Source organism: Hesperophylax consimilis, chromosome 13, assembly GCF_061612785.1.
Source record: "Hesperophylax consimilis isolate HC1 chromosome 13, BYU_Hcon_1.0, whole genome shotgun sequence".
In the NCBI taxonomy this organism is placed as follows: domain Eukaryota; kingdom Metazoa; phylum Arthropoda; class Insecta; order Trichoptera; family Limnephilidae; genus Hesperophylax; species Hesperophylax consimilis.
Window position 1 is genome coordinate 9,133,657 of NC_142848.1, and position 24,704 is coordinate 9,158,360.

Below are 24,704 nucleotides of genomic sequence, written 5' to 3' on the forward strand. Positions count from 1 at the left end.
CACATAAAACATATGCATTGACATCTGTTTATGTTTAAAATTTTGGTACTAGACTCGTAAATTTAGTTTAATTTCAAACCTATTAATTTTAATCTCTTTTGACTAATCTAAATACTTCATAAGACCAACGTTAAAGTTAATCGCTTTTCTAATCGTTTATTACCTTAACGTAAATAAAAATCATGTTCAAATTCCGATTGTTTATCCTTCAAAATATACATGAGACCGCCAACCTTTTATCTTGTTTCGATCCCTCCGTAATATTGAGTAACTCTAATATATATCTAACCTAATAATTATGTAAAATGTCTACTTTTCCTGAATCTAATCTATCGCTATTATGTTTAGTTTTACTGTCTTCTTCTGCTACTCGATTTTCACGTCCCTAGGACCTTCGTAGCAGTCCAAAATCTCTGTATTAGCCTTCCATTCGGTCGCCGCACTTTTCTAAAATGTCTATTTTTTTTGCGAGATTTTCATTCAAAATTGATTTACCAATATGTCCGTTTCATCTTAAATTGATAACGATTAATTTCCATTGTTTCCAAAACTCTCACCTCTCTTTAGTACGATTTTTATCGAACATGACACCCTCCTTCTATCATAAATAATTGTACTACAGTTGAAAATTCTGCCAGTGATTTTCCTTCGCTTTTCCCGTCCTTTTTTTATACTATCACGTTTATAATTTTTTTCATTGCATTTTTGTGTGTGCGCTTTACAACTTGTAAGACTTCCAAGCACCCGATTTCAACGGTTCGATACCCCATAAATGTCTCAGTCATTGTAAATATTCCCAGGAGTTTGTCACCTTGAAAGTCGATGTTGACCCTAAAGTGCGTGTTCAATTTTGCAGGCTACCGACATCTGTAGTCTAGAAATTTGAAGTTACTACGTTTAACCAAAATGGTGTGAGTCCTTGCTTAGAAAATAGTGTCAATTTGGTCGGTATAGCAGGTTTCATTTTTACTGCTAGACATCACGATGACAAATGTTTTATTTACATGTGGTGGTTTTTTGAAGTCTTTAAAAAGGCTCGCATTATGTGTTTTTTCGTTTTCTTTTCTCAACAATAACTCGATAATAAACAAGCTCATAAGTCAGAGCGATCGTAGCAGTGTTATTCGCACAGTTTCTTTATAAATATTGTACCTGTTTCAATAGTTTGAAATAAATGTAAAGTGGTATCAAGAAAACCAGTTTTTATTCAAAAAGGATCATCCCCAATTTTTAACATTTGGTCCTTCGAGCCGGATTACGATCAGGAGATTGTATGTAAAAAAAAAAAACAAAGAACCAGCAGCCAAAAGGATACAAAATTGATTGAAACTGGAAATCATTAAGGAAAGTGGACCACATCGCAAATCTGAGATAAGTATTCAGTGCTTTCCTTCCTATCATCCATTTTATGTTTATTCAGGTCTCATGTAATTTAAACGAGATTAATCTTAAATAGAGTCAATATTATAAATAAAATCACTACCCACTTGAAAATAAGAATATAATATTATTGAATAGTGTTCTCAAATAGTATTGTCAAGATTGTCGTGGTATTCTTTCAAACGGGTGTTTGCTAAAATAAAATAATTGTCAAACGATATTAACAAAATATAATTAAAAATGGAAAATATGAAGTCATTAATAAACAAACGCGGCGTAATCAAAGGAAAACTAACCCGATTCGCGGATTCCTTAAATGCATTGTCGGTAAATGAAATTAAATTAAGATATGAGCGGGTGAAATCATTGTTAGATGAATTCGAAGCAGTTCAACAGAAAATTGAAATGTTACCGGATTCAGACGAAATTGAAAATTATAGTCAACGAGAAGCTTTCGAAAACCAATATTTCTCAGTTTTGGCAACGGCCAAAGGTGCGATCGAATCCGTCGATCAAAGTAAGGTGGAAATTAAACTACCCAATCTCCAATTACGGGAATTTCATGGCGATCAGAAAAATTGGGTTAATTTCGTCGAAACCTTCAAGACTTTAGTCCATAACAATAGAAATTTAAGCAACGTACAAAAATTCTTTTATTTGCAATCAACTTTAAAGGGAAACGCATTAAAGATAATTGCTAATCTAGAAATTTCTGAATTAAATTACATTTCCGCTTGGGAATTATTAAATGAACGTTATGCAAATTTAAGAACTACCGTTCATAAACACATCCAAGCTCTATTTTCATTAAAAGACATGAAACAAGAAGAGCCTGTAGCATTGAGGTATCTAATTGATGAAACAAACGTTAGTTTAAAGGCATTACAAAATATCGGGGTCAAGGTAGATCAATGGGATCCATTGGTTATTTATATAATATCAAATAAATTAGACGCAGCTACCCGAAAAAATTGGGAACAATATATATTACAAGACGAATTACCGACGTTAAAGGAATTCTTAAAATGTTTATCTGCTAGAGCCCAAGTATTGGAACTGATGAACGCTTCTGAGAAAAATTTTTCTAGCTTACATAAAACACAACTAGGCAACAATAATTGCAAAAAAGATTCATCAGTATTTTTAGCGGTAAAGGCTAACAACTGCATTTATTGTAACGAGAAAGGTCACCATATTTATTATTGTAAAAAATTTCTGAAATTAAAATTACATGAGAGGATTGATGCTACGAAATCAATCCAAGCTTGTTTTAAATGTTTAAAGGTGGGTCACCAGGCACAGAGTTGCAAGGCAACCTTTTCTTGCAGGCGTTGTGGCAAAGATAATCACAACACCTTACTACACAATGAGGTACCTCTGCGGGAGGCCTCCAATATGGATGCTGATAACGAGGTTTCAGTATCGAATTTTTCTGCATCGGATAAAGCAGAAAAAATAATATTATTGTCAACTGCCAACATAGGAGTTGTGGGTAGTAACAATAAAATTTTTAAAGCCCGCATTCTGATTGATTCAGGGGCCCAGTCAAATTTTATGAGAGCAGAATTTGCTAATAAATTAAATTTACCATGTGAATTGATAAACAAACCCGTTTCTGGGATCCATAATAACATCACTCACATAAAAAAGAGAATTTCAGTGGAGATGAATTCGCTTCATACTGATTATAAAAGTGAAATATCATGTCTGATTTTACAGGAGATTACAACAAATTTACCACAAGTGACAATGGCGAAAAAAGACTTCAAGTTACCACGAGGATTGGAGCTAGCTGACCCGAACTTCAATATAGCTGCACCCATCGACATGCTGTTGGGCGCGGAGAGCTTTTGGGAAATCCTAACCAACGATAGATTGAAACTCGAATCGGGACCAACACTTCAACGTACGCAACTGGGATGGATCATATCAGGACCAATCCACATGTACCCAAAGCAAAGGCCTGTATCAGATTGTTGTAATTTATCTATAAATAAAATAAGTCACCAAATAGAAAAATTTTGGAAATTGGAGGAGATTAATCCCACTAAGATTCTAAATCATGAAGAAAAGGCTTGTGAAGCCAGTTTTGCTAGTACTCATACTAGACAAGACGACGGTAGATACGTAGTAAGTTTACCGCGTCGAGCATGCATTGATCAGCTGGGAAGCTCATTGCTCACTGCTGAAAAAAGATTTAAAAATATAGAAAGAAAATTTGTGTCAAATCCCGAATTGAAGACACAATATATACAATTCATGCATGAATATGAGGAATTAGGTCATATGGAGGTGTGTGACCAGTCAAAGGGGGATCGTGAATCCTATTTTTTACCTCATCACGCTGTAATAAAAGAATCAAGCACTACTACTAAAGTGAGGGTCGTTTTTGACGGCTCCGCCAAAACTTCAAATGGAATTTCTCTCAATGACGCCTTGATGACAGGACCTGTTATACAAAAGGACTTATGCACCCAACTATTGCATTTCAGGAAACATCAAGTAGTACTGACGGCTGACATCGAGAAGATGTACCGCCAGATTAATGTGTGTGAAGCGGACCGTGACCTGCAGAAGATAGTGTGGCGCGAGTCGCCGCAGGAGGTGCTCAAGCATTACCGTCTGAAGACAGTCACATATGGTCTGGGGCCTTCCTCTTTCTTAGCCACTAGAAGTCTACGGCAAATTGGTATGGATAACAATATAAATTTTCCTAGAGCTAGTCAGGTCATAGAAAATGACTTCTATATGGATGACTTGTTAACCGGAGGAGATGACATGGAATCCTGTAGAGAGTTAAAAGAGCAATTAATCAACATCTTTTTGTCTGCGGGGATGACCTTGAGGAAATGGAGGTCCAATGTCTTGGAGTTGTCAGCCGAGTCGGGCCAAGCTAAGATTGCCGAATCAGGCAATTCTGAAAAAATTATTACTGACAATCCAAAGACTGAGAAAATATTAGGATTAATATGGAATAATGAATCTGATTATTTTTCTTATGTAATAATGAAACCATCAAGTCGAACCGAGAGTAAAAGACAGATATTATCTTGCATCGCATCAACCTTCGATCCATTAGGTCTTCTAGGACCGATTATAGTTGTAGCCAAATTGATAATGCAGAAGTTATGGCAGTCTAAAGCAGCGTGGGATGATCCATTGCCTAATGAAATATTAGCACCCTGGAGGTCCTACCTTCAAGAATTAATTCAACTAAATGTGTTGAAAATACCAAGAAAAATTATTTGCAGGCAATCTACATATCTACAACTACACGGTTTTTGCGACTCATCTGAGAAAGCTTACGGAGCCTGCGTTTACATGGTGTCGGTGGACCATGTCGGTAAGCGGCATTCACATTTAATAATGTCCAAATCAAGAGTGGCGCCATTGAAGTGTATTTCCCTGCCCAAGTTGGAGCTTTGTAGTGCTGTGCTACTGGCTAAATTAATTAAAAACGTAAAACAAGCGTTAAATATAGTGGAGATCGACACACATTATTGGTGTGACTCCATGATAACGTTGTGCTGGCTGAAAGGTCAACCTACGAGATGGGCTACTTTCGTTGCAAACCGAGTAGCCGAAATACAAGAACTTAGTGATCCAGATCTATGGAGACATGTATCATCAGCCGACAATGCAGCAGATATACTTTCAAGAGGAACCACTACAGATAAATTGATAAATTCTGCAATATGGTGGAATGGACCAAGTTGGTTGACCGAGGGAGTCAACGCTTGGCCTATATCAAATATTTCGTGTTCAAACCCTCCTGAACTCAAAGGCAAAAATATTCTATTATCCACAGATATTCAAGAATGGGAGATATTTGAAAAATTCTCATCATTTATTAAATTGAAAAGAGTTACTGCGTATGTATTGCGATTTGTCAATAACTGCAGAAGTGTTAAGGGTAAAATTTCAGACAATTTAAGTGTGGCTGAATTGGAATCAAGCTTGAAATGTCTATTGAGATCAGCTCAAATACACGCCTTTCAAAAGGAATTGAAAGAATTAAAAAACCATGGCATCGTCAACAAGAAAAGTAATTTAAAATCTCTTAATCCCTTCTTACATGATGGTCTAATATATGTAGGCGGTAGGTTGAATTTGGCTACACATTTATCTTACCAACAAAAACACCCAGTTATCTTGCCGGCTAAACATAAGCTAACTGAATTGATAATACGTCACTACCATTATGTAAACCTACACGCAGGACCTCAAGCTTTGTTAGCTGAAATACGATTAAAATTTTGGCCCATCTTTGGTAAAAATACTATTAAAAAGATATTACATAAATGTGTTGTATGTTTTAGATGTCGTCCCCGAACCGGTCATCAAATCATGGGAAATTTGCCACCCGAAAGAATTACGCCGAGTCGTCCTTTCGCTATCACCGGAATAGATTACGCCGGACCAATTCTAATTAAAAGTGGGACGCTGAGGAAGGCTTCCCTCGCAAAATCGTATTTATGTATCTTTATTTGCTTCTCAACCAAGGCTGTTCACTTGGAATTAGTTTCGGATTTATCTAGCAATGCTTTTTTGAACAGTTTAAAAAGGTTTATATCCCGTAGGGGACAACCTGAAAAGATCTTTTCCGACAATGCTAGTAATTTTAAAGGAGCTAGCAGCAGGCTCAAAGAGCTGTACACCAGCTTGAGGGAAAACAACGACAATATTCAAAATTATTTAGTGAACAGAGGTATTGAGTGGAAGTTCATAACCCCTCGAGCCCCTAATCAGGGAGGTTTGTGGGAAGCAGCAGTAAAATCAGCAAAATTCCATTTATATAGAATCACTAACAATTCTTCATTAACATTTGAACTCTTATATACCTTAATTTGTCAGATTGAGGCCTGTTTGAACTCCCGTCCATTAACTTCCTTATCCGACGACATCCATGATTACCAACCTCTTACCCCAAACCATTTCCTTATAGGCACTGAATCCTGTATCATTCCTGAGAGAGACGTCCGGGCGATACCGGACAACAGACTAACTCAATATCAGAGGATCAGTTCGCTAATTCAATCTTTTTGGTCTAGATGGAAGCAAGATTACCTGATGGAACTACAAAAGAGAACTAAATGGCAGACCAGCACTCAACGGGCACTGCAAAAAGACGATCTGGTGATTTTAAAGGAAGATCATTTACCTCCACCTTTATGGAAAATGGCCCGAATTCTGCATACACACCCTGGAGCGGATGGAGTAGTACGAGTTGTTACCCTAAAAACACCTCAAGGAGTCTTTGTGAGGCCCATCACAAAGATATGTCTGATGCCCCTGGATTCAGACACTAAACCTGTAATTGACGTCCCGGACCTTACCAAGGATTGATTATGTACATTACACTATGATGCTTATCTTCTCGACTCCACCTTGGATGGATCAAGCAGAAGACCTGAGAAGAAAGAAAAAAAAAAGGAACAATAATTGTGTTGTGTTCAGTGTGAACTATATTATTTGTGTTATTGAACTATTTAAATATGTAAAAATTAGTATGCAGACGTGTGTAATTTAGTCAGTTTTGAATTTTTTTTGGTTATTTAATAGGATTAATAATTTTCTAGTTATCTTTAGTTTATTAATAGAGTAATTCAACAGCATTTATACAGTTAAATTTATAAGTTTACCAGCAGGGCATAAAAAAAAGGGGGTTTTATTTTGTTAATTTCTGCTATTTTGAATTATTTTGTTAGTATTTTTGTGGTATATTTAGATTAAGAATTTTTAGTTTATTCTGTTTGGTTTATAGTTTATTTTTAAATAGATTATCATTCAAAAATTTAGTGCAATTTTTGAATCCCGCCCCCTGGCAATATGTTCAATTTTGCAGGCTACCGACATCTGTAGTCTAGAAATTTGAAGTTACTACGTTTAACCAAAATGGTGTGAGTTCTTGCTTAGAAAATAGTGTCAATTTGGTCGGTATAGCAGGTTTCATTTTTACTGCTAGACATCACGATGACAAATGTTTTATTTACATGTGGTGGTTTTTTGAAGTCTTTAAAAAGGCTCGCATTATGTGTTTTTTCGTTTTCTTTTCTCAACAATAACTCGATAATAAACAAGCTCATAAGTCAGAGCGATCGTAGCAGTGTTATTCGCACAGTTTCTTTATAAATATTGTACCTGTTTCAATAGTTTGAAATAAATGTAAAGTGGTATCAAGAAAACCAGTTTTTATTCAAAAAGGATCATCCCCAATTTTTAACAGTGCGTTCACCTCTAATTTCTGTGAGAATCGAAATGTCGTTAATTATCTTTTTTAATGTCGGGTCCAAGGTTCAATCCTTTGTCTTTCGTAGACACACCCCCCTTCGTTCACTGATTGGTTACTCAAAATTTTATAGCTCTTTGTTCAGATCTATTGGTTGACAAAATTCAATTTTTATTTATAGGCCTGGGAAAGGGGAAGTACCAGTCGTCCTAGACGATTTTACGACCTCTCTGCTTTCGTCCCGGAACCTAGATTTAATTTCAACTATTACAGGTGTCTACTGCAAGCAAGCTGGATCAATTCTTTCTCCGCCAGATGTCGTTAGCATGTCCGTTTTCATAAATAATTTGCATATTTTTTTGCAGCTATGGTTTATCTGTTTTTTTTCACTGTGATTTAAAGCCTTTCATCACAAGCGGAATCAGTTAAATGAAACTCAGATTAATCAGATAAATCCAACTCAAACTCCCATTGTTCCCGCAGCCTCGCTAGCTGCTTTCCCTCCCCTACCTCCCTCTCACCGCAGGTGGCCCGAGCCACACTATTACAATCCCCGAAATTCCCAGAGGGAACAAAGGGCGCCCATCACACAGGGCAGCAGCCAACAACACAGGTTAGAGCGCCAGCCCGATCCAAAACCAACTCCCCAAGCCCCCTCTCCCGACTCTCCTCCACGACTCCTGGACCCCGTACATGTCCAGGCACTTATTGAACAAGCCACGGCGCTTCAGTTTACTATACAACATGCCACCAAAGAGCTGGCAAAAATTCAAGCCCTGATAAGAAATCACAATGTCTAGACAAAATGTTAATTTAATCAACCTACAGACGGCCTTTTGGAACGCCAATGGCTCAATCCTAGCTCACAAGGAGGAAATATTGAATTCCTTCACGATTATAGTATTGAAGTATTCCTCATAAACGAGACCTGGCTCAAGCCTTCCAGGACATTCAGAATACCTAATTACATAACTTACCGTGACGACAGACTAGCCAACAGAGGAGGCGGAACCGCCATCTTGGTTAAAAATAATATTGACCACCGTCTAGCACATTCATTCTCTAGTAGTAACATTGAATCCACCTCGGTAATAATTAATACCTCTTCAGGACCACTTAAATTTATTTCTGTCTACTCACCCCCTACCCGAAAATTAATTCCAGCAGAATTAGACAATCTCTTGTCTGAAAATGTCCCCACTATAATAGCTGGGGACATGAACGCAAAGCACGGATCGTGGCACAGCCTAAAAAATAACACCAAAGGTAACGTACTCGCAAATTACGCGAGTACCCATCCTATCGTAGTCGATGCTCCAGATAGACCAACGATTCATCACCATACCGGTAATCCGGACGTGATTGACATCGTCATTCTTAAAAATACCAGCCATCTGCACTCCCTCCGAGTACTTAACGAACTTTCATCTGACCACGATCCAGTTCTCCTCTCTCTAACAGGAGGCTCTAACCCTCTGGTTCCCGTTAATCCTCTACCAACTAAAATTAAATGGAATAAACTTAACGAACTAATGAATAAAAACATAACAATTCCCACATCGATTCCCGACGAAGCCACTCTTAACGCTGCTACCTCCGTCTTAATCAAAACATTAAAATCGTGCATCAACGAGGCGTCCGTTGAGATTCCTACCGACGCCACACGACATGGAATACCCGAAGAGATCAAAGATCTTATTAGGGAAAAAAATCTTGTTAGGAAAGAGTGGCAGAGATCTTGCAATCCAATAGTAAAGCATCATTTTAATAGACTTAACAAAGAAGTACGTGAGGCCCTCAGCAAATTCCGCAACGAGCGATGGCACGACTTCATTTCAACTCTCGAAGACGATAGAGCAGCGTACTGGAAGCTCTCTAAAGCACTCAGACGCCCAAAAACTAAAATCTCTCCGATTAAAGGCCCCAACGGATTAGTATACTCCGCTGCAGACAAGGCTGAAGCCTTCGCAGATAGCCTTCAAAGCCAATTCTCTCCCAATACAGACTACGACGACCCAGCCTTCGTAGCAAAGGTGGATTCAAAAGTAGAATCAATCTTAAGTTTAGATCCTGAAGACCCTCCAATCAGGTTCACAACTCCTAAGGAAATAAATAACATAATTAAAAAATTAAAGAAAAAAAAGCAGCCGGTCCTGACGGCATCTCAAATAAAATCTTAAAATATCTGCCAAAGAAAGGCATCTGCGCTATAACAGCCATCTGCAACGCGTCGCTGAGATTACGTTGCTTTCCAAAGGATTTTAAAGAAGCTGACGTAATTTTAATTCCCAAACCAGGCAAGGACCCACTATTAACGGAGAATCATCGGCCTATTAGCCTCCTTCCTTGCCTAGGTAAAATCCTGGAAAAAGTTATACTATCAAGATTAAACTCATTTACTCAGGACAGTAAATTCTTGCCAGACTTCCAACATGGTTTCAGAGCAGGTCATTCCACCTCTCACCAACTCCTGCGTGTTGTGGAACACATCACGGAGGGATTTAATATTAGGAAAAAAACAGTAATCCTCTCACTCGACGTAAGTAAAGCCTTCGATAAAGTCTGTCACAACGGCCTTTTATATAAAATGAACGCTCTCGGGTATCCTTTGAGACTTACGCAATTGATAGCTAGCTACCTGAGAGATAGATGCTTTAAAGTCAAGTCAGAAAACGTCTTCTCCACAACCCGCCCCTTATCAGCTGGGGTCCCTCAAGGCAGTCAACTCTCTCCATCCTTGTATAACATCTACTCTAGTGACATTCCTAAACCCATTGACCATAACATTCAAATCACTCAATTTGCGGATGACACTAACATCATGTCTAGTTCAACAGTCGAGAGCATCGCCACAAAGCGTGTTCAGAAACAGGCCACTCTAACTGAAGAGTGGTGCAAAAAGTGGAGAATTTCAATTAACCCTACTAAAAGCGCCGCGACCGTTTTCTCAAAGACACGGCCCAAGCGGCCCCCATTCATTAAACTGTTTGGGGAAAAGGTTCCATGGGAAAAGTAAAAAATTAAATACCTAGGTGTAACGCTTGACTCCAAGCTCACCTGGAAGAAACATATAACTAGTAAAATAACAGCAGCAAATAAATGTCTAGCATCACTTTATCCAATGATGGGAAAGAAAAGTCGTTTATCAACGGATAATAAATTACTTCTTTATAAAACAACAATAAGACCAGGTTTCACTTACGGATGCCCCATTTGGGGGCACGCCGCTCCAAGTCTAATACAAAAGATTCAATTATTTCAAAATAAAGCCATTAAACTTGCTTTAAATGCACCTAAATGGATTAGAATTTCTTCAATCCATAAAGACACCAACATTCCGTTGATAAAGGACTTAATTGTTTCCCAAGCAACCAAACTTTATGCCGGCCTTTCCAGCCACACTAATCCAACAATAAATTCACTTTCCAAATATAGCGAAATCGATAAATTTAAATATAAAAAACCCAAGATAGTCCTCCGGAAGGAATAATAACCTGCCTACAGCCGCAGTATAGTTTTTAAGCTCATTTTCAACACCACTATAATAATAAAAATAACAGTAAAGTATCTAAAGATAATCAAATTATAATTATGTTAGAGTCAGTAAACTCATGTTTAGGAACTCTGTAAAATAAAGTAAATCAAAAGTCAAAAAAAGTCCCTTCACCATTCCGCCATAAGCCCTGGACCGAGCAACATCTACCGCTGTCCGCTCTGCCTGACCCGCTTCGCTACCTGAGACCAACACGCTGTGTTTGATTTCAACCCGGTTCCCCCCCCCGCTCCACTTCCGCTGTCTACTGCAACTGCCTGCTGCTGAGCTCGCTGCTCACTGACAAGCCAACGACGCCCCGACGTCGCGGCGCCTCTGCCTCGGGCTTCACTGAGCCTTCCCAACAGCCAGCCTCGGAGAGGGGATCTGCCATTGCCTACTGAACCAGCCAGCGCCCCGCAGAGCCGTTACCGACTGAGCCTGGAGGGATACAAGAAGTTGCACCCGCAATATAAACAAACCGCTTTTATAAAAGCGTTCTTTTCAATATGCAAATTACAAATGTCGAATATATCGTCTTTCTCAAGACGCATTCATTTATGCAAACATACAAGAGTCGATATTCCATGGATCGAGGGGACTGAACGTTGCCGACTGAGCCAGCCCGCCTGCCAGCCCGCCTGCCAGCCAGTCCCGGAGAGCCTTCCCTCCAGCGTGCGGTCCTGCTCACTGGCCCCGATGTCACAGAGCCGTTACTGACTGACCTTGGATGAATACAGGAGTTTATCCGCAATAAAAACAACCGCCTTTATAAAGGCGTTCTTTTCAAAAGCAAATTACAAATTTCGAATATATCGTCTTTCTCAAGACGCATTCATTGAGGCAAACATATTACAATAGTCGATATTCCCTGCATTTTTATGATATTTTAAATAACTCTGTAATGGTTCAAATGAAATACCTTAAGTGCTTTATTTGAATCATTACACAGGACAAAGGTAAATGTGTGCCGGTGCTAATATTTTACAGTTTTTTCTTGTGCAGGCAAACGCGTCCCGTACACTTGGTATTTTTATTTATTTTGAACACTGTTTAGTATATATTGCTACCCATGACGGTAAGGGAGACATAACGATTTCTATGAGACTATATAAGTTGTTAAAAAAATAAGCAAATTGACTCTACGGGTAGTCGCTGTTTGTTCCCGAAACCAAACGAATTAGCCTGAGGAGTTAATTGACAGAATAATGAATATTTAAAAGCATTTTTTCGTGAATAACAAATCAGAGTTATTTTAATTTATCCAGGCGGATTCTCTCTTGACTCATCACATTGACCCGCAGATACCTGCCCACCCCTCATACCTTTATTCTAACCAGAACTTTCTCTTCTTCCCTTTCCTTAAAGATCCCCCACACAGCATCCCTAACGATGTCGTAGGCCCCGAGAGAATTTTTTTCCTCAGGGCCTCCTGTGTGGATCTAATTAAAAAAAACCTTTCCTGGTTGTGAGTGTGTATATAATAAAAACATCAAAATACATGTAGATTCTATTCAAATTTTAGTCGATTAAAACCGATAACTACGTACAAAACTAAAAACAAATCGGTGTTATTTTCTCGGAATACGAACAACCTGAAGCCCAATGAAAATTGTTTAAAAAAATAAATAACCGACACAGAATGGAATTCGCAGTATAAAACGAACAAAATGGAATTCTAAGTGTTTCGGATTGTCGCATTAAGTGCGACACAAAAGTAGAATTATGCAGTCCTGTCCCATTTAAGTGGAATTATACACTGATACAGTCTCGGGCCATTTGTGCGGAATGTTTTCGAATAAAAACCGCCAAAAGCAATTAAACTTGTGCAGCACAGCTTATGAATGGACCTATTCGACATCATGTGGTCGTGGAACTATACCCCTTACCAGTGGTGGCTCGTGGTCATTCTCGATCAGAATTAAGTAAGAAAAAATGAATCCGTTCACTTAAAACCACGCTAAATTTTGATTAGATTTGCAAATGCTAACATTAATTATTTGCAAAAACATATAATATTTCATATGGAAAGCGAAAAAAAACTTCCACCATATTTTTTTAGCAGAACAAATAATGCGAAAATGTCTTGTTTATCCAATAATAATGTATTTATTTATTTACTAACGGATCAAATCTAATTATTTATTATTTATTGTATTTTTTGTACGATTTGGTTGGTTGGTTTATAGATTTCCTCATCAAACTTATACAAATATTTTTGATAATTAAACAGTATAAATTATTGATGTTTCTACTATCGTGGTACGAAAACACCCAATGGTTGGCAAAAAAAAACCCTTCGGTTTTTCGTCACATCAGTTTTATTTTACCATAATATAAACACAAATGGTGATAACCATCAGCCGCAGCTGAAGTTAACTAGTAGGTACTTCTATATATATTTTAATTCTCTTCCGTACTCTTCAGATAAAGATTTTTTCCTTAATCAGTAGGTATTCCACTATCTACCACTTCTGACAAACTACCGTCACATACTGCTCTCAGAGCCCTACTCTCACACACTCACTGTCCGAGAATGACTCTCTGAGACTCTGGTAGATACATTATTTTATTTGGGATTTTACATTGCTGATGTGGAAAAAAAATTATCTTGAAAAAATAGTGGGAAAATGAATCTTCTGTCTAAATTATTTACAATAAGTATTATCGCATTCATTTTGGAACGAACACTTGACTTATTATATACATACGTGCTTCCTGACATTATTTAGAGTCCAACATAATACATACATCGTTTATGTAACATTTATTTTAATATTATTTAAAGAAAGACAAACATTCCCGGGTTATGAATAACGTGACAAAATTTGAAAATCTCCTAGTAAGCGGAAAAGATTGCTTGTGTCGTGATAGAGTACTTAACCGGCCGAGGAATTGAATTCACGACGCCTGGGTGGGAACCAGACGCGATGCCAACTCAGCCACTGACTGGTGTGACATGTGTTTAAAACGTATTTGCCTAGTTAGAAACTAATGTTGACTGCACGGAGAAAACTTACTGATAAGAAATATTACTAATTTATTAAGAATCTTTCGAAATTATTCGTTATCCGGTTAAAAATGGGATTGGAGACCCTTAAATAATGAATTGTTCGGTCTTCTGAAAAATTATTATTATTAACTCTATTATTAACTACTCAGATAAGATATAGACTTCATCAAGTCAGATAAGTATGTCGCTATACGTATAGTTACAACATGAGTTATTAATACATTTTGTGTTTGTAGTTTGGTTTAGTTTTGCTATTATTCAAGGCACACACAAAATATATTATATTATCCGAATGTGTTAGCTGGAAAAATTTATAAAATCTCAGTGAGCTGTACCAAAATATACAGGCCGTCTCATAACAGGAAAAACTTGTAAGGAGGACTGTGAAAACTGCGAGATTATTCATAAACATACTAAAATAAGCTTTATACTTAAATATTCCCTTTACTTTACACATATAACATACCATAATATTATTTAAATTATAAACATATTTAAACTTTGCTTTTGCTTTGTCAGAACTGTGGGTGGATTACACTGCATCACAATGGCATAAGCTAAAAGTCGCTTACAATAATGTTTGTCGCCAACTATTCCGCCTACCGAGATACTGCAGTGCCACAGAAATATTCCTGGAGGGACGAGTACACTCTTTAGAGCGCTTCTCTGCCATCATACGGGAAGCTTATGGCGCAGACTACGCCAATCAAGTAACAAAATCATCACTGCCATGGTTGTCTGCATGGAGTCCCCTCTGATGGCCCTCTGGAGACGGGAGATGTCGAAATATCCTCCATAAACAGCTGCTTACACTCATTTTTGTGTTTATATTTTATCTTTTTTCAATTATCTATTCATTATTATTATTTTTCTCATTCGAATTATGTATATTATTTCAAATATGGAATGTATTGCATTGCACTACCCCTGCATACATTCTGGAATAAATTATTATTATTATTATTAAATAGAAACGAATAAAAGCAATAAATGTATATCTATACAACATTATTCTAGAAAAAAATAAAGAAAGTGAATCCTTTAAGTGCACTCACAGAAACTCAATGGAACCTTTCTCACAACCACAAAACATACAAGTATATCTACCCACACTATTCAAATCCAAACTTACAGCAACAATAAACTAACAATATCTCCGCACTAAAACAAGGAGCAACCACAGAAATAATTCCTTTCTAGTACCCATACAAATTGATAAAACAGGCTTGCCTCACTTGGCAACCCTGTGTTGAGGCAAGCGAGCTGTGAGGCTGTGTTATATAAAACTTCCAATAATAATTAATTATAAATTTATTTTATTTTATCTTGTATTGTAAACATGTACCTACAGTTATTATTGTAAAGAATATTTCATCATAGAACATAATTTTTAAGACTATAAACATGTATATATCAATATCGTTGACCGGTGTATCAGTTGCTTTTAAGCTCGGCTTGGTTGGAATGTCGAGCTTAGTGCAGCTTAGCATTTAATCCGTATATCTCGGGGTCTAAAAAAAGGAATTAGCCTGCGGCTTATCAATGATTGAGCGGCCGATTAAACCCGCCTAAATTTCATGTAGTTATATTATAATTCATGTTTAGCTTATTTATCATTCATACTGTCTTTCATCTTTCATCTCTAGGAGCTCACTGCACATACGTTCCTTTGAGAAAAGCGCCACTGCACCGTACAGTTACTGTTTATGTAGTGAACCTGATTCTGTAAAGTTCCCCATTATTTCATATGCTCTCACCGCTTTGTTCGTTTCGTGTGGGTACGTGTTACAGATTTCTTTTTATCGTCAATCCATTTTATTAACAAAAGCATCTTGATAAAAGCAATAAAATTTAATTTTAGCATTACTTCGAAAGGAATATAACTTATACCATGTTTTTATGACTTCTGCTCTGGTCTACTTAAAAACTTTATTTTTCTCTACGTTGTTATCTTCTTCTTTATTAAATAGGTAAATCTATTTGTATTCGGTAATGAATAAATGCAAATCTTGGAAGCAGAAATTGACACACTTTCCGATGGAGCTGAAACTCAAAAGAAGATGAAGAAGATAAACTCGTTGTCGATGAAAATGCAACTTGTGGTTGATATACTGCTGATAGATTGGGACATATACGCTTTTATATGAAATCGGATGACATTGCAGCAGTTAATAAACGAAATAAATGTCAAATGTCAGAGTTGTCGCCTGCAATTCTTGTAATTTCTACTTTCTTATTCACCTCTCTATCATTTTTTCGTAGCATGATATTGCTTTCTTTACCATGCAGACTACAGGATAAAACTGCACCAGACACACAAGTTTCAAAGCCAAGAGGCTTAATTCTCCACAATATTTATCAGTTTTCTACTATATTTTCATCAGGGTAACTGAGATATTTGAAAGATCTTTCTTATTAACTTTTTATTATTAATGTGAATTATAATATTTACGATGGAGTTTGAATAATAATAACATATGCGAGGGTAAAAAGACAACAAAAAACTTTTAAGAGGACTTACAAGCTTTGAGCAATATGCCATAAATGGGGTCAGAAAAAATGCTTGAAGACATTAACAAGTTCACGCTGAGAAAGTACATGGGATTTGGTTAGTTATTTGAAGAAATTAACAAGTTCACGCTGAAAAGTACATGAGATTTGAATGAATCAAGTAAATAGTTAACATAACGAAAGTGTTTGTATGAGACGATGTATGAACATGAATGAGGCAAAGAGCGTGTGCCAAGATCGAGAAGTTTGGCGGTCCATCCTCTTTGCCTAACCCTACGGGGAAACGGTGTGATGGTTAGTGAGTTAGTTAGAGGTTACAAGATTATTGTATTAAAAACTACCAATTCAACTTGTTCCTTGATAAGCTAATTTTTGTGAGTGTTTTTATAATATTTTTCTTGACTAATAATTATTAAGAGTTGAGGTGGAAAATTTGAGAAAATGCTATACTTATTTAACGACTTAAAAGGGAACCCAAACTTATTCCAAATAACAGAAAAAACATCAAACTCAAAATACAAAATACCAAAAATATGTAGTTACTAACCTTTGACAGTAACCGTACAAAATATACGATTCATTCGCCGTTTTCCGAGAAAATCTTTTTTCAAAAAAAGATCCTTTTTCGGAGAAAAGAAATCTTCTTAAATTTATTTATTGTGTGCTGAAAAAATATTTAACATTTATAATGGTTCAAACAGTCGCTACTCTGAGTGCAATAAATAATTAATTTAATTAAAATCTCGTCCGCTATTTACATTTTATAAAAACGTTTGCTTTGGTCTTTTTGGGTTTCCGGAATAAACCTACTTTACTTTTTCCGTGTATTTATTTTACTAGCGACAAAATGTAAAGCATTCAATTTGGCTCGAAGAGGACAAAACAAGACAATTTCATATAACAACCAACTAATTCCAGTAAAGCCTGTTTCTTCCCTAACGAAACGTATGGTTTATTCATGAATCTGGGATGATTCGTTCTGGATTTTGTATAAAATAAGGCGAGTCCAAACAAATACCATCCTTGTTCGGCTATTACAGCATCAATTGCCGAGATAAATATTTTGTATTTCTGTTTAACCCTTTCGTCCCGGAAAGAAAAAAATCACATTGGATCCGAAGCGGGGTCACTCAGTCCCCCAATTTGTTTTGCTTATTAAAAGGTGTTAATGACATAATTCGATGAAATTTGTTTTGGTTATAATTAGAGGGAAGTATATATTACATATTTCAGTAGTCATTATCAAAATCGTTTCATAAATAAAGTCATAATTAATGTTCTAATGAATTTAGACCATAACGCATATGTTTTCAAAGAAAACGGAGAAGGCGGGTACGTAGCAAGCATCGCGCCTCGTTTCCGAATCTCGACTGCCGATTGGCGATTAAGCGTCGACGTGGGTGGCTAGTTTCTTGCATAGGGTGGTCTGTAAATGATGGATATGTATTTTTTACTTTTATAGTTTATGAAAACTACTACGTACTACTAAACTAGGTACGGATGTTAAATATTTTGAAACAAATGTTGTATGTTGATATTTAATGTAGGTATTAAATTATTTTATTTCTACAATTATTCTTATTATTATTATGTATCTTTTCTCGGGAGATTTTTCAATGTGGATGAGTGTTTCAAGCTAATAATTATTGCTTATAAATAAATGTTACCCTTTGTGCTATGAAAAAAAATTCTTGTCTTAAACATTAGTTTACAAAAAAAAAAATAATTAATATCTTATTTCTGATTGTTTTTATTATAATTTCATTTAGAGTATCATCTAGCATCGTGCCGCAGTTAACCTGTAATCATAAATGATGCGTTTGCTTGAATAGGTATATATTGAGTTTATAGTTTTTCACTGATCCATTTATGTAGGTATGTTTTACATTTTTAACGGTGAATGGTTTTGTTTTGTAATGTTTTATCAAATAAAATTGTAAAAAATAAGGTATTTTTAATAACTTCAAATTGTTAAAAATAAGGTATTTTTAAAGTATTGAAATCCAATCTTGAAATAAATATTTTTTTATTGTAGCCTGAGAATTCCCCGTTTTTGATAAACAATATTTATGAGAGATCTGGAAACGGTATTTATAAACTCGTAATAGGATACATATGAGAAACCGGAGAATTTCTCTCTTTTTCTTAGTAATGACGGCCCCCATGGTCAAATGGTTGAGATTCTGGGTCGCGGGTTCAAAATCCCAGCAAGCGCAAATTAATTCAATAATTATGTGATATTTCATAAATAATTCATAAAATATAATGCATTTAATATAATATATTTTCCGCACGGCCAAGGATGGGAAATGCGTTCAGTATTGCCCTGAACAAAAACCACCATTTAGAATAGAAACGTCATCATACTAGGAGGCTATCTCTTTTATGGTGACCATTTATAGGGATTGATTAAATAAACTGAAAATTGCAAAATTATAATAGAAAATAGAAAAAGACATTCGTAATATAAAACATAATTTTAATATAATTTTAAAATATCTTACACACATAATATCGTAGTAAAATGAAGAAATTTACAAAAAGACAAAAAACACACCTCAAAATATTATATTTTTACAAAAATACACCTCAACATTTTGGAAACACATAAGGTAGGTACCTACTTTATAATAAATGAGTTTTATGAAACAAACATTAGATATTAGCAAAAATTATTACACATATAGTATAATGAACATACCTATTACTGGTAAACAAGACATGTCGATCATCCAGTTGATTAGTCAGACATCTCTAAATACAAAGTTTTGAGATAATGAGGAAAGCAATGTTCGAATGCTCGCCATAAACCAAATATTATTTACATGTGTCTGTATTTTATAAATTAAATATGCTATAAAAAAATAACACCGGGAAGTATAACGGTTCGGTACATTAGTACGACATTTTTAAATTTTCTACAAATAACCCAGAAAACATATATTTTGTTTGTTTTTTCATTTTACATATAACTGTATACTCAACTCAAATTCCGATTCTTCGGAGATGTCTGACTAATCAACTGGACGATCGTTATATTTACATATTATACACAAATCGCGTGATGAAAATCACAACTTGAAATGTAAGATATTTACTCTTTATCGTATTATTACAAAGAATTTTTTTTCTTGAGCAAGTGGAATGTAACATATACACACGGCACGAGTTCCCAAAATTGAAGATGAAATAAACGAAAATTATAACCTAGCTAGAAGACAATAACTTTTTAAATAAAAATTCACAATTTAGAAAAACACACACAACACGATGAAAGAAAGTTAAACCCAAACAACATGGAATAAAATCAGCATTATTAAATAGCGAATAATTCTGTCAGCTATTAATTTTGGTACATACATATCCCAAACTTTAATTTATTGGTAAATCGAATAAATATACTCCAGAATAAATTGTATGAAAAAATGAAATGCAAAGTGATTACCAAGAAATAATCTAATCTAAAATTGGGATCATATTTATAAAAGAAGACAAAACAAAAACAAGCTGACGTTAACAACACAATTTTTGCGTAATTTGATGGAAAAACATAAAATATAATGTTATAAGAAGGTACAGTAACTATTGGATATTATGTCCGGTTTTTGACAACATTTCACTTGTAAGATATTATAGCGTAATGACTCCTGGATATATACTTATTGCACAAGACTGCAAAAGTGAACTAGATGTTCTGGAAAACATTGTAAAATTGATATCAAGTTATCAATAAACAATCGCATAAATTAACAATTTCCAAATGACCACTATGCTTTGAGCAATTGAAACCTTTATACATAAATTTAAATGGAAAATGAGAAAAGTGCACCACGTCTAAAACAGTAGAGGGACTTCTTATAAAAAAGTGATAAACAGAGAAATGATTAAAAGCACAAAAGATATGGTCGAAAAATGTTTGTTTTCTTATAGAAAAATATGTTGTTCATTTACCAAATGTTAGTAAGTGACTACATGCACTATCATGAATGCTTTAATTATTTAAAATACACGTAATTTATTATTAAAAACTATAATATTAATATGAAATAAACAAAACGGATTTTTATGCAAAATATTTTCCAACGTGATCATTTTAAAAATGAAACAATTCGACTGAGAATACACCAAGATAACACAAACAACCAGTACACTAATTGAGTTTGTGTAATCAAATGAACGTGAACAAATTCTAAAATACTAGACAAACCTAAAATTGCAGATCATGGCACCATTAGTATAGTGATGACTTGAAAAGAAACAGCAAAAATACTAGAAAAAGTGAATAATAGAAGAAATTTCTAAAGGTCGGATATGCTTATTACAAAAATGACAGATTGTTTGTTAATTTTAAAGTTCTATGAAATTTCTATTCAAGTTCTGTTATGATATCAGTATAGGCCAGGTACTTCACAGAACTGAAATAATATCGGAACTTGAATAGAACTTTCGCAGAACCTGAAAATTAACATCAAAATTTGATGAATTGTTTAAAATCTGTCAAAAGATCCGTCCTAAGCAACTTTTATTATTTTAACAACATTCATTATTGGAATTGTCCTTGATAGTTTTACAGTTAGTACAAAAATTTTCTTGGACCCTGTGCAGAACACAAATAGATTTCCTGCAAGTATAACAACACAGCTTAGTTTTTCTATCAATGTTGCGCGGGCAAAGATAACACCGTCTTCGTATTGCCTTGGTAGGTAAAACTTGTACTTCATTTAATACAATATCGTCGCTTGTGCTCGGCATAACTTTTTCAAATAATTCGAAGCCGTATTGCTGCGCTTTGTGAAATTTTACACCGCTTTCTTTTCTACTTTTAATGTTGTTTTTCACTAAGTCCATGGCCAACTCCCTGATAAAGATTTTTCGTCTGCTTCGGTCATTTGAATGCCATTCTGGATATTTAGTGATCCAAATAACATAAGCATTCAAGGCAGCCATATCTAAAATCTCCATGAAAATACGAAATGGCCACCTTCTTGTCGACCTAACGCAGGAATATTCCCTTGTCATTTTGTCCCCGGTGTCTACAGCCCCCTTTGTTGAGTTGTAATGTAATATTATATCTGGCTTTTTTGACTCTGACGCTGATGAAATTTTGTCGTCGTGGAATTCGGTTGAAAGAAGAGCCACTGCACTCTTCTTTTTCGGCACATAAGAAACAATTGTAAGTGCATCGGTAAAACCAAAAAGGCTTGTATGTAATTCCCTTTGCGGAGAAGGTAAAAATTCTTTTGGAATTTCTCTTTTATTCGACCTCAATGTACCAGTCAGCGTCAAATTATTATCCAATAATTTATTGGCAAGAGGTATTGACGTGAAAAAGTTGTCTGTCGTAACACCTCTTCCAGAACCGTAATATGGTGCTACTAAGTCAGTTACGACTCGTAACCCCTGATTTACTTCTCGGGCATTGCCAATTTTGCCCGTGTATACTTGAGTATTTAAAATATAGGCTGTTTTGGCATCAGCTGCCACCCATATTTTAATTCCGTATCGTCCAGGTTTGCTTTTCATGTATACACGGAAAGGACATGATCCCCGGTACGTCGCCAAACGTTCGTCTACGGTGATGTGGGAATCCGGGGAGTAATTTCTAGTGCAAGCTGCGTTAAAATTTTCATAAATTGATTTTATCGCCTCCAGTTTTGTCCCACTTTGTGCGATTCTTTCGTGCCTAGTCACTCTATCATCAAATCGTAGAGTACTAAATAAGAATGCAAATCTATCTCTAGACATAGCTGCTGTATAAAAAAATTGCCTAAATAGATCATTCGTTGTCCACAACTCTTTCAACTGCATCTTTCTGCAACGGTTTCTCCCAGCAGCAAGCAATATGCCGATAAAGGATTTAATTTCATCCGTAGAAATTGATGCATCATCGGCTGTGCCCTTGTTTTCCCTCACACAAAAACGTTGGGTTTCAGTAACTATTTCTTTGAGAATATCGTCAGTAATAAACAATGAAAATGCGTCTCCAATAGATGAAATATTTTTGCTTTCATTTGTCAGGCCAGGACGAGAGTAAACAATATTGTGTTGCCTACTACGGGATTGTGTCGGAGGAACGGAACTCCACTTAAATCCAGATTTGGAAGTAAAAGATTTTTCTTCCGTTTCATCAGTAATCTTTTCGGCATCTTCGTCAGAGGTGTCGGATTCACTTTCAGAAGAACTTTCAAAAGAAACATGATCTTCAATGTCCGATGTGTTTTGAATGTTTTCAAATTCAAAATCACTGTTTGACTCATCACTACCAGAGTCTTTCTCTAATAACGCTCGCACCTGCTCAGCGTTTAAAAATTTTTTGGGCATTTTTTTAGAATTGTGTAAATTTAAAAAGTAAGTAGGTAAACTTGATATCGTAACTGAATCTGCAATCAGAGCCTGCAATCTGTAATCAGAAAAAAGTAATTATGTAGCATCAACCCACTTACTTTTCAATAATAACTAACTAAATATCTAATCATCACGTCGTTTCCCGCAGGGGTACCTAGGCAGAGAGGACAGACCGCCAAAAACTCGGTCTTGGTACACACTCTTTGCCTCATTCACATTCATATATCGTCTCATATATATATATATATATGAGACGATATATGAATATATATATACAGTCAAACTTGGTTATAGCGAGCACAAAAAACTAAATTTTCTCCTTAGAGCGATTACTCGTTTTATCCAAAATAGGTTTTCTAAAAGTCGTAAGTACCTACCTACCTGCCCCTACTATTAATATATGTGTAGTGTATTAGAAAACAACACTTTTATTCATAAAATTTATAATCAATGATTGTTTTTAATTTTTCGTTTTCCCGCTCCACAATTCCTTTCTCAAAACAATCAACACATTATAACTACCTTCACCTGGTTCGAGGCTTCCAAGAAAAATAACATTAAATTGCCAGTCGTAATATAATCAATAGCATGGGCATATTGTAATTTTACTCATTGCACTTACATCAGCCTTGCATTCTTTGCAGATTTCCACATTTCTCATACGATCAAATATGGTTTTACCACACATACTCCTCAGGGATCTCATATCAACAGCATTCAGTCTACTTTCATCATCATCATCTGCCAGTTCCATGCCTCACTGCCATACATCAGGGTAGGTACAAGCATTCCACTGTGGACTACTAGCTTCGCTTCTTTAGACAGCTTTTTGTTGGCGCCAACGGAATTCAGTCCTCCATTAATGGAGTTACCTGCATTTACCCATCTTTCAATATCTCTATCAGCCTTCCCATCTGAGATTGATATTCTCAAAATATCTCAAATCGAAAATTTATGCATCCAAAAAATAACCATGGGTGCCTTCCGTTGATTATGTGTTTACATTTTTATGTTTTTAATGATCTATCAAATAACGAAGATAAAATAAAATAAATAACAAAAACATCTTGAAATTATTATTTCACATAAAGAAAAGAATTAAATGATACCTTTTTGTTAATTATAATTAATGTAAGACTAAATTTAACGCTTCTTGAGGTGAATTTTCACAAAAACGGCGCTATTTAAATCATATGGTCATATTCTAATGCGTGAAAAACTAGTAGGTACTATTAGTACTACTAGTAGTACGATTATTCTATAAATTGTATGGTTTGAGCAATGGAATACATAATGTTTACATGAAAATAAATTTAGAATTAATATAATAATTTTTATCATAAAATAAAAGAATATGGGAACCAAATGAACATTTTGAGTAAAAGCGCAAAAACAAGCTGCAATAATATGCAGTTATAATAATAATACACCGAGAAATTTTGACACTGATACCATCAATAAAAGCAAACTATTAAAATGCAATATTTTAATATTGTGGAGAATAAATAATGTTTATGAATGTAAGTAAGTCCAAAGTCATGGTATTTGAAAGAGAGAGTATGAAAACAGTGTGCAATATAGTTGTGAATGATGAATACTTGGAGCAAGTGGATGAGTTTGTGTATTTGGGAAGTATGTTTACGAGAGATGGGAAGGCTGATAGGGATATTGAAAGAAGGGTGAATGCAGGTAAC

General features: G+C 35.5%; 1 protein-coding gene across 2 annotated transcripts; it reads left to right on the forward strand.

Annotated features, from left to right (window-relative positions):
- Nucleotides 1–3,657: 3,657 nt before the first annotated feature.
- LOC149418402 (uncharacterized) lies at nt 3,658–7,275 on the forward strand. 2 transcript variants are annotated; one of them, XR_016302979.1, is made up of 2 exons: nt 3,658–5,857; nt 6,432–7,275. XR_016302979.1 is itself a non-coding variant. In XM_089638475.1 (2 exons), the coding sequence occupies exons 1-2, from the start codon at nt 3,667–3,669 to the stop codon at nt 6,449–6,451; spliced, it is 423 nt and encodes a 140-aa protein (XP_089494601.1). In that variant the 5' UTR covers nt 3,658–3,666; the 3' UTR covers nt 6,452–7,275. The 2 variants fall into 2 exon arrangements, 1 of the variants encoding a protein (XP_089494601.1); XM_089638475.1 differs by having other exon boundaries at nt 3,658–4,069.
- Nucleotides 7,276–24,704: the final 17,429 nt, after the last annotated feature.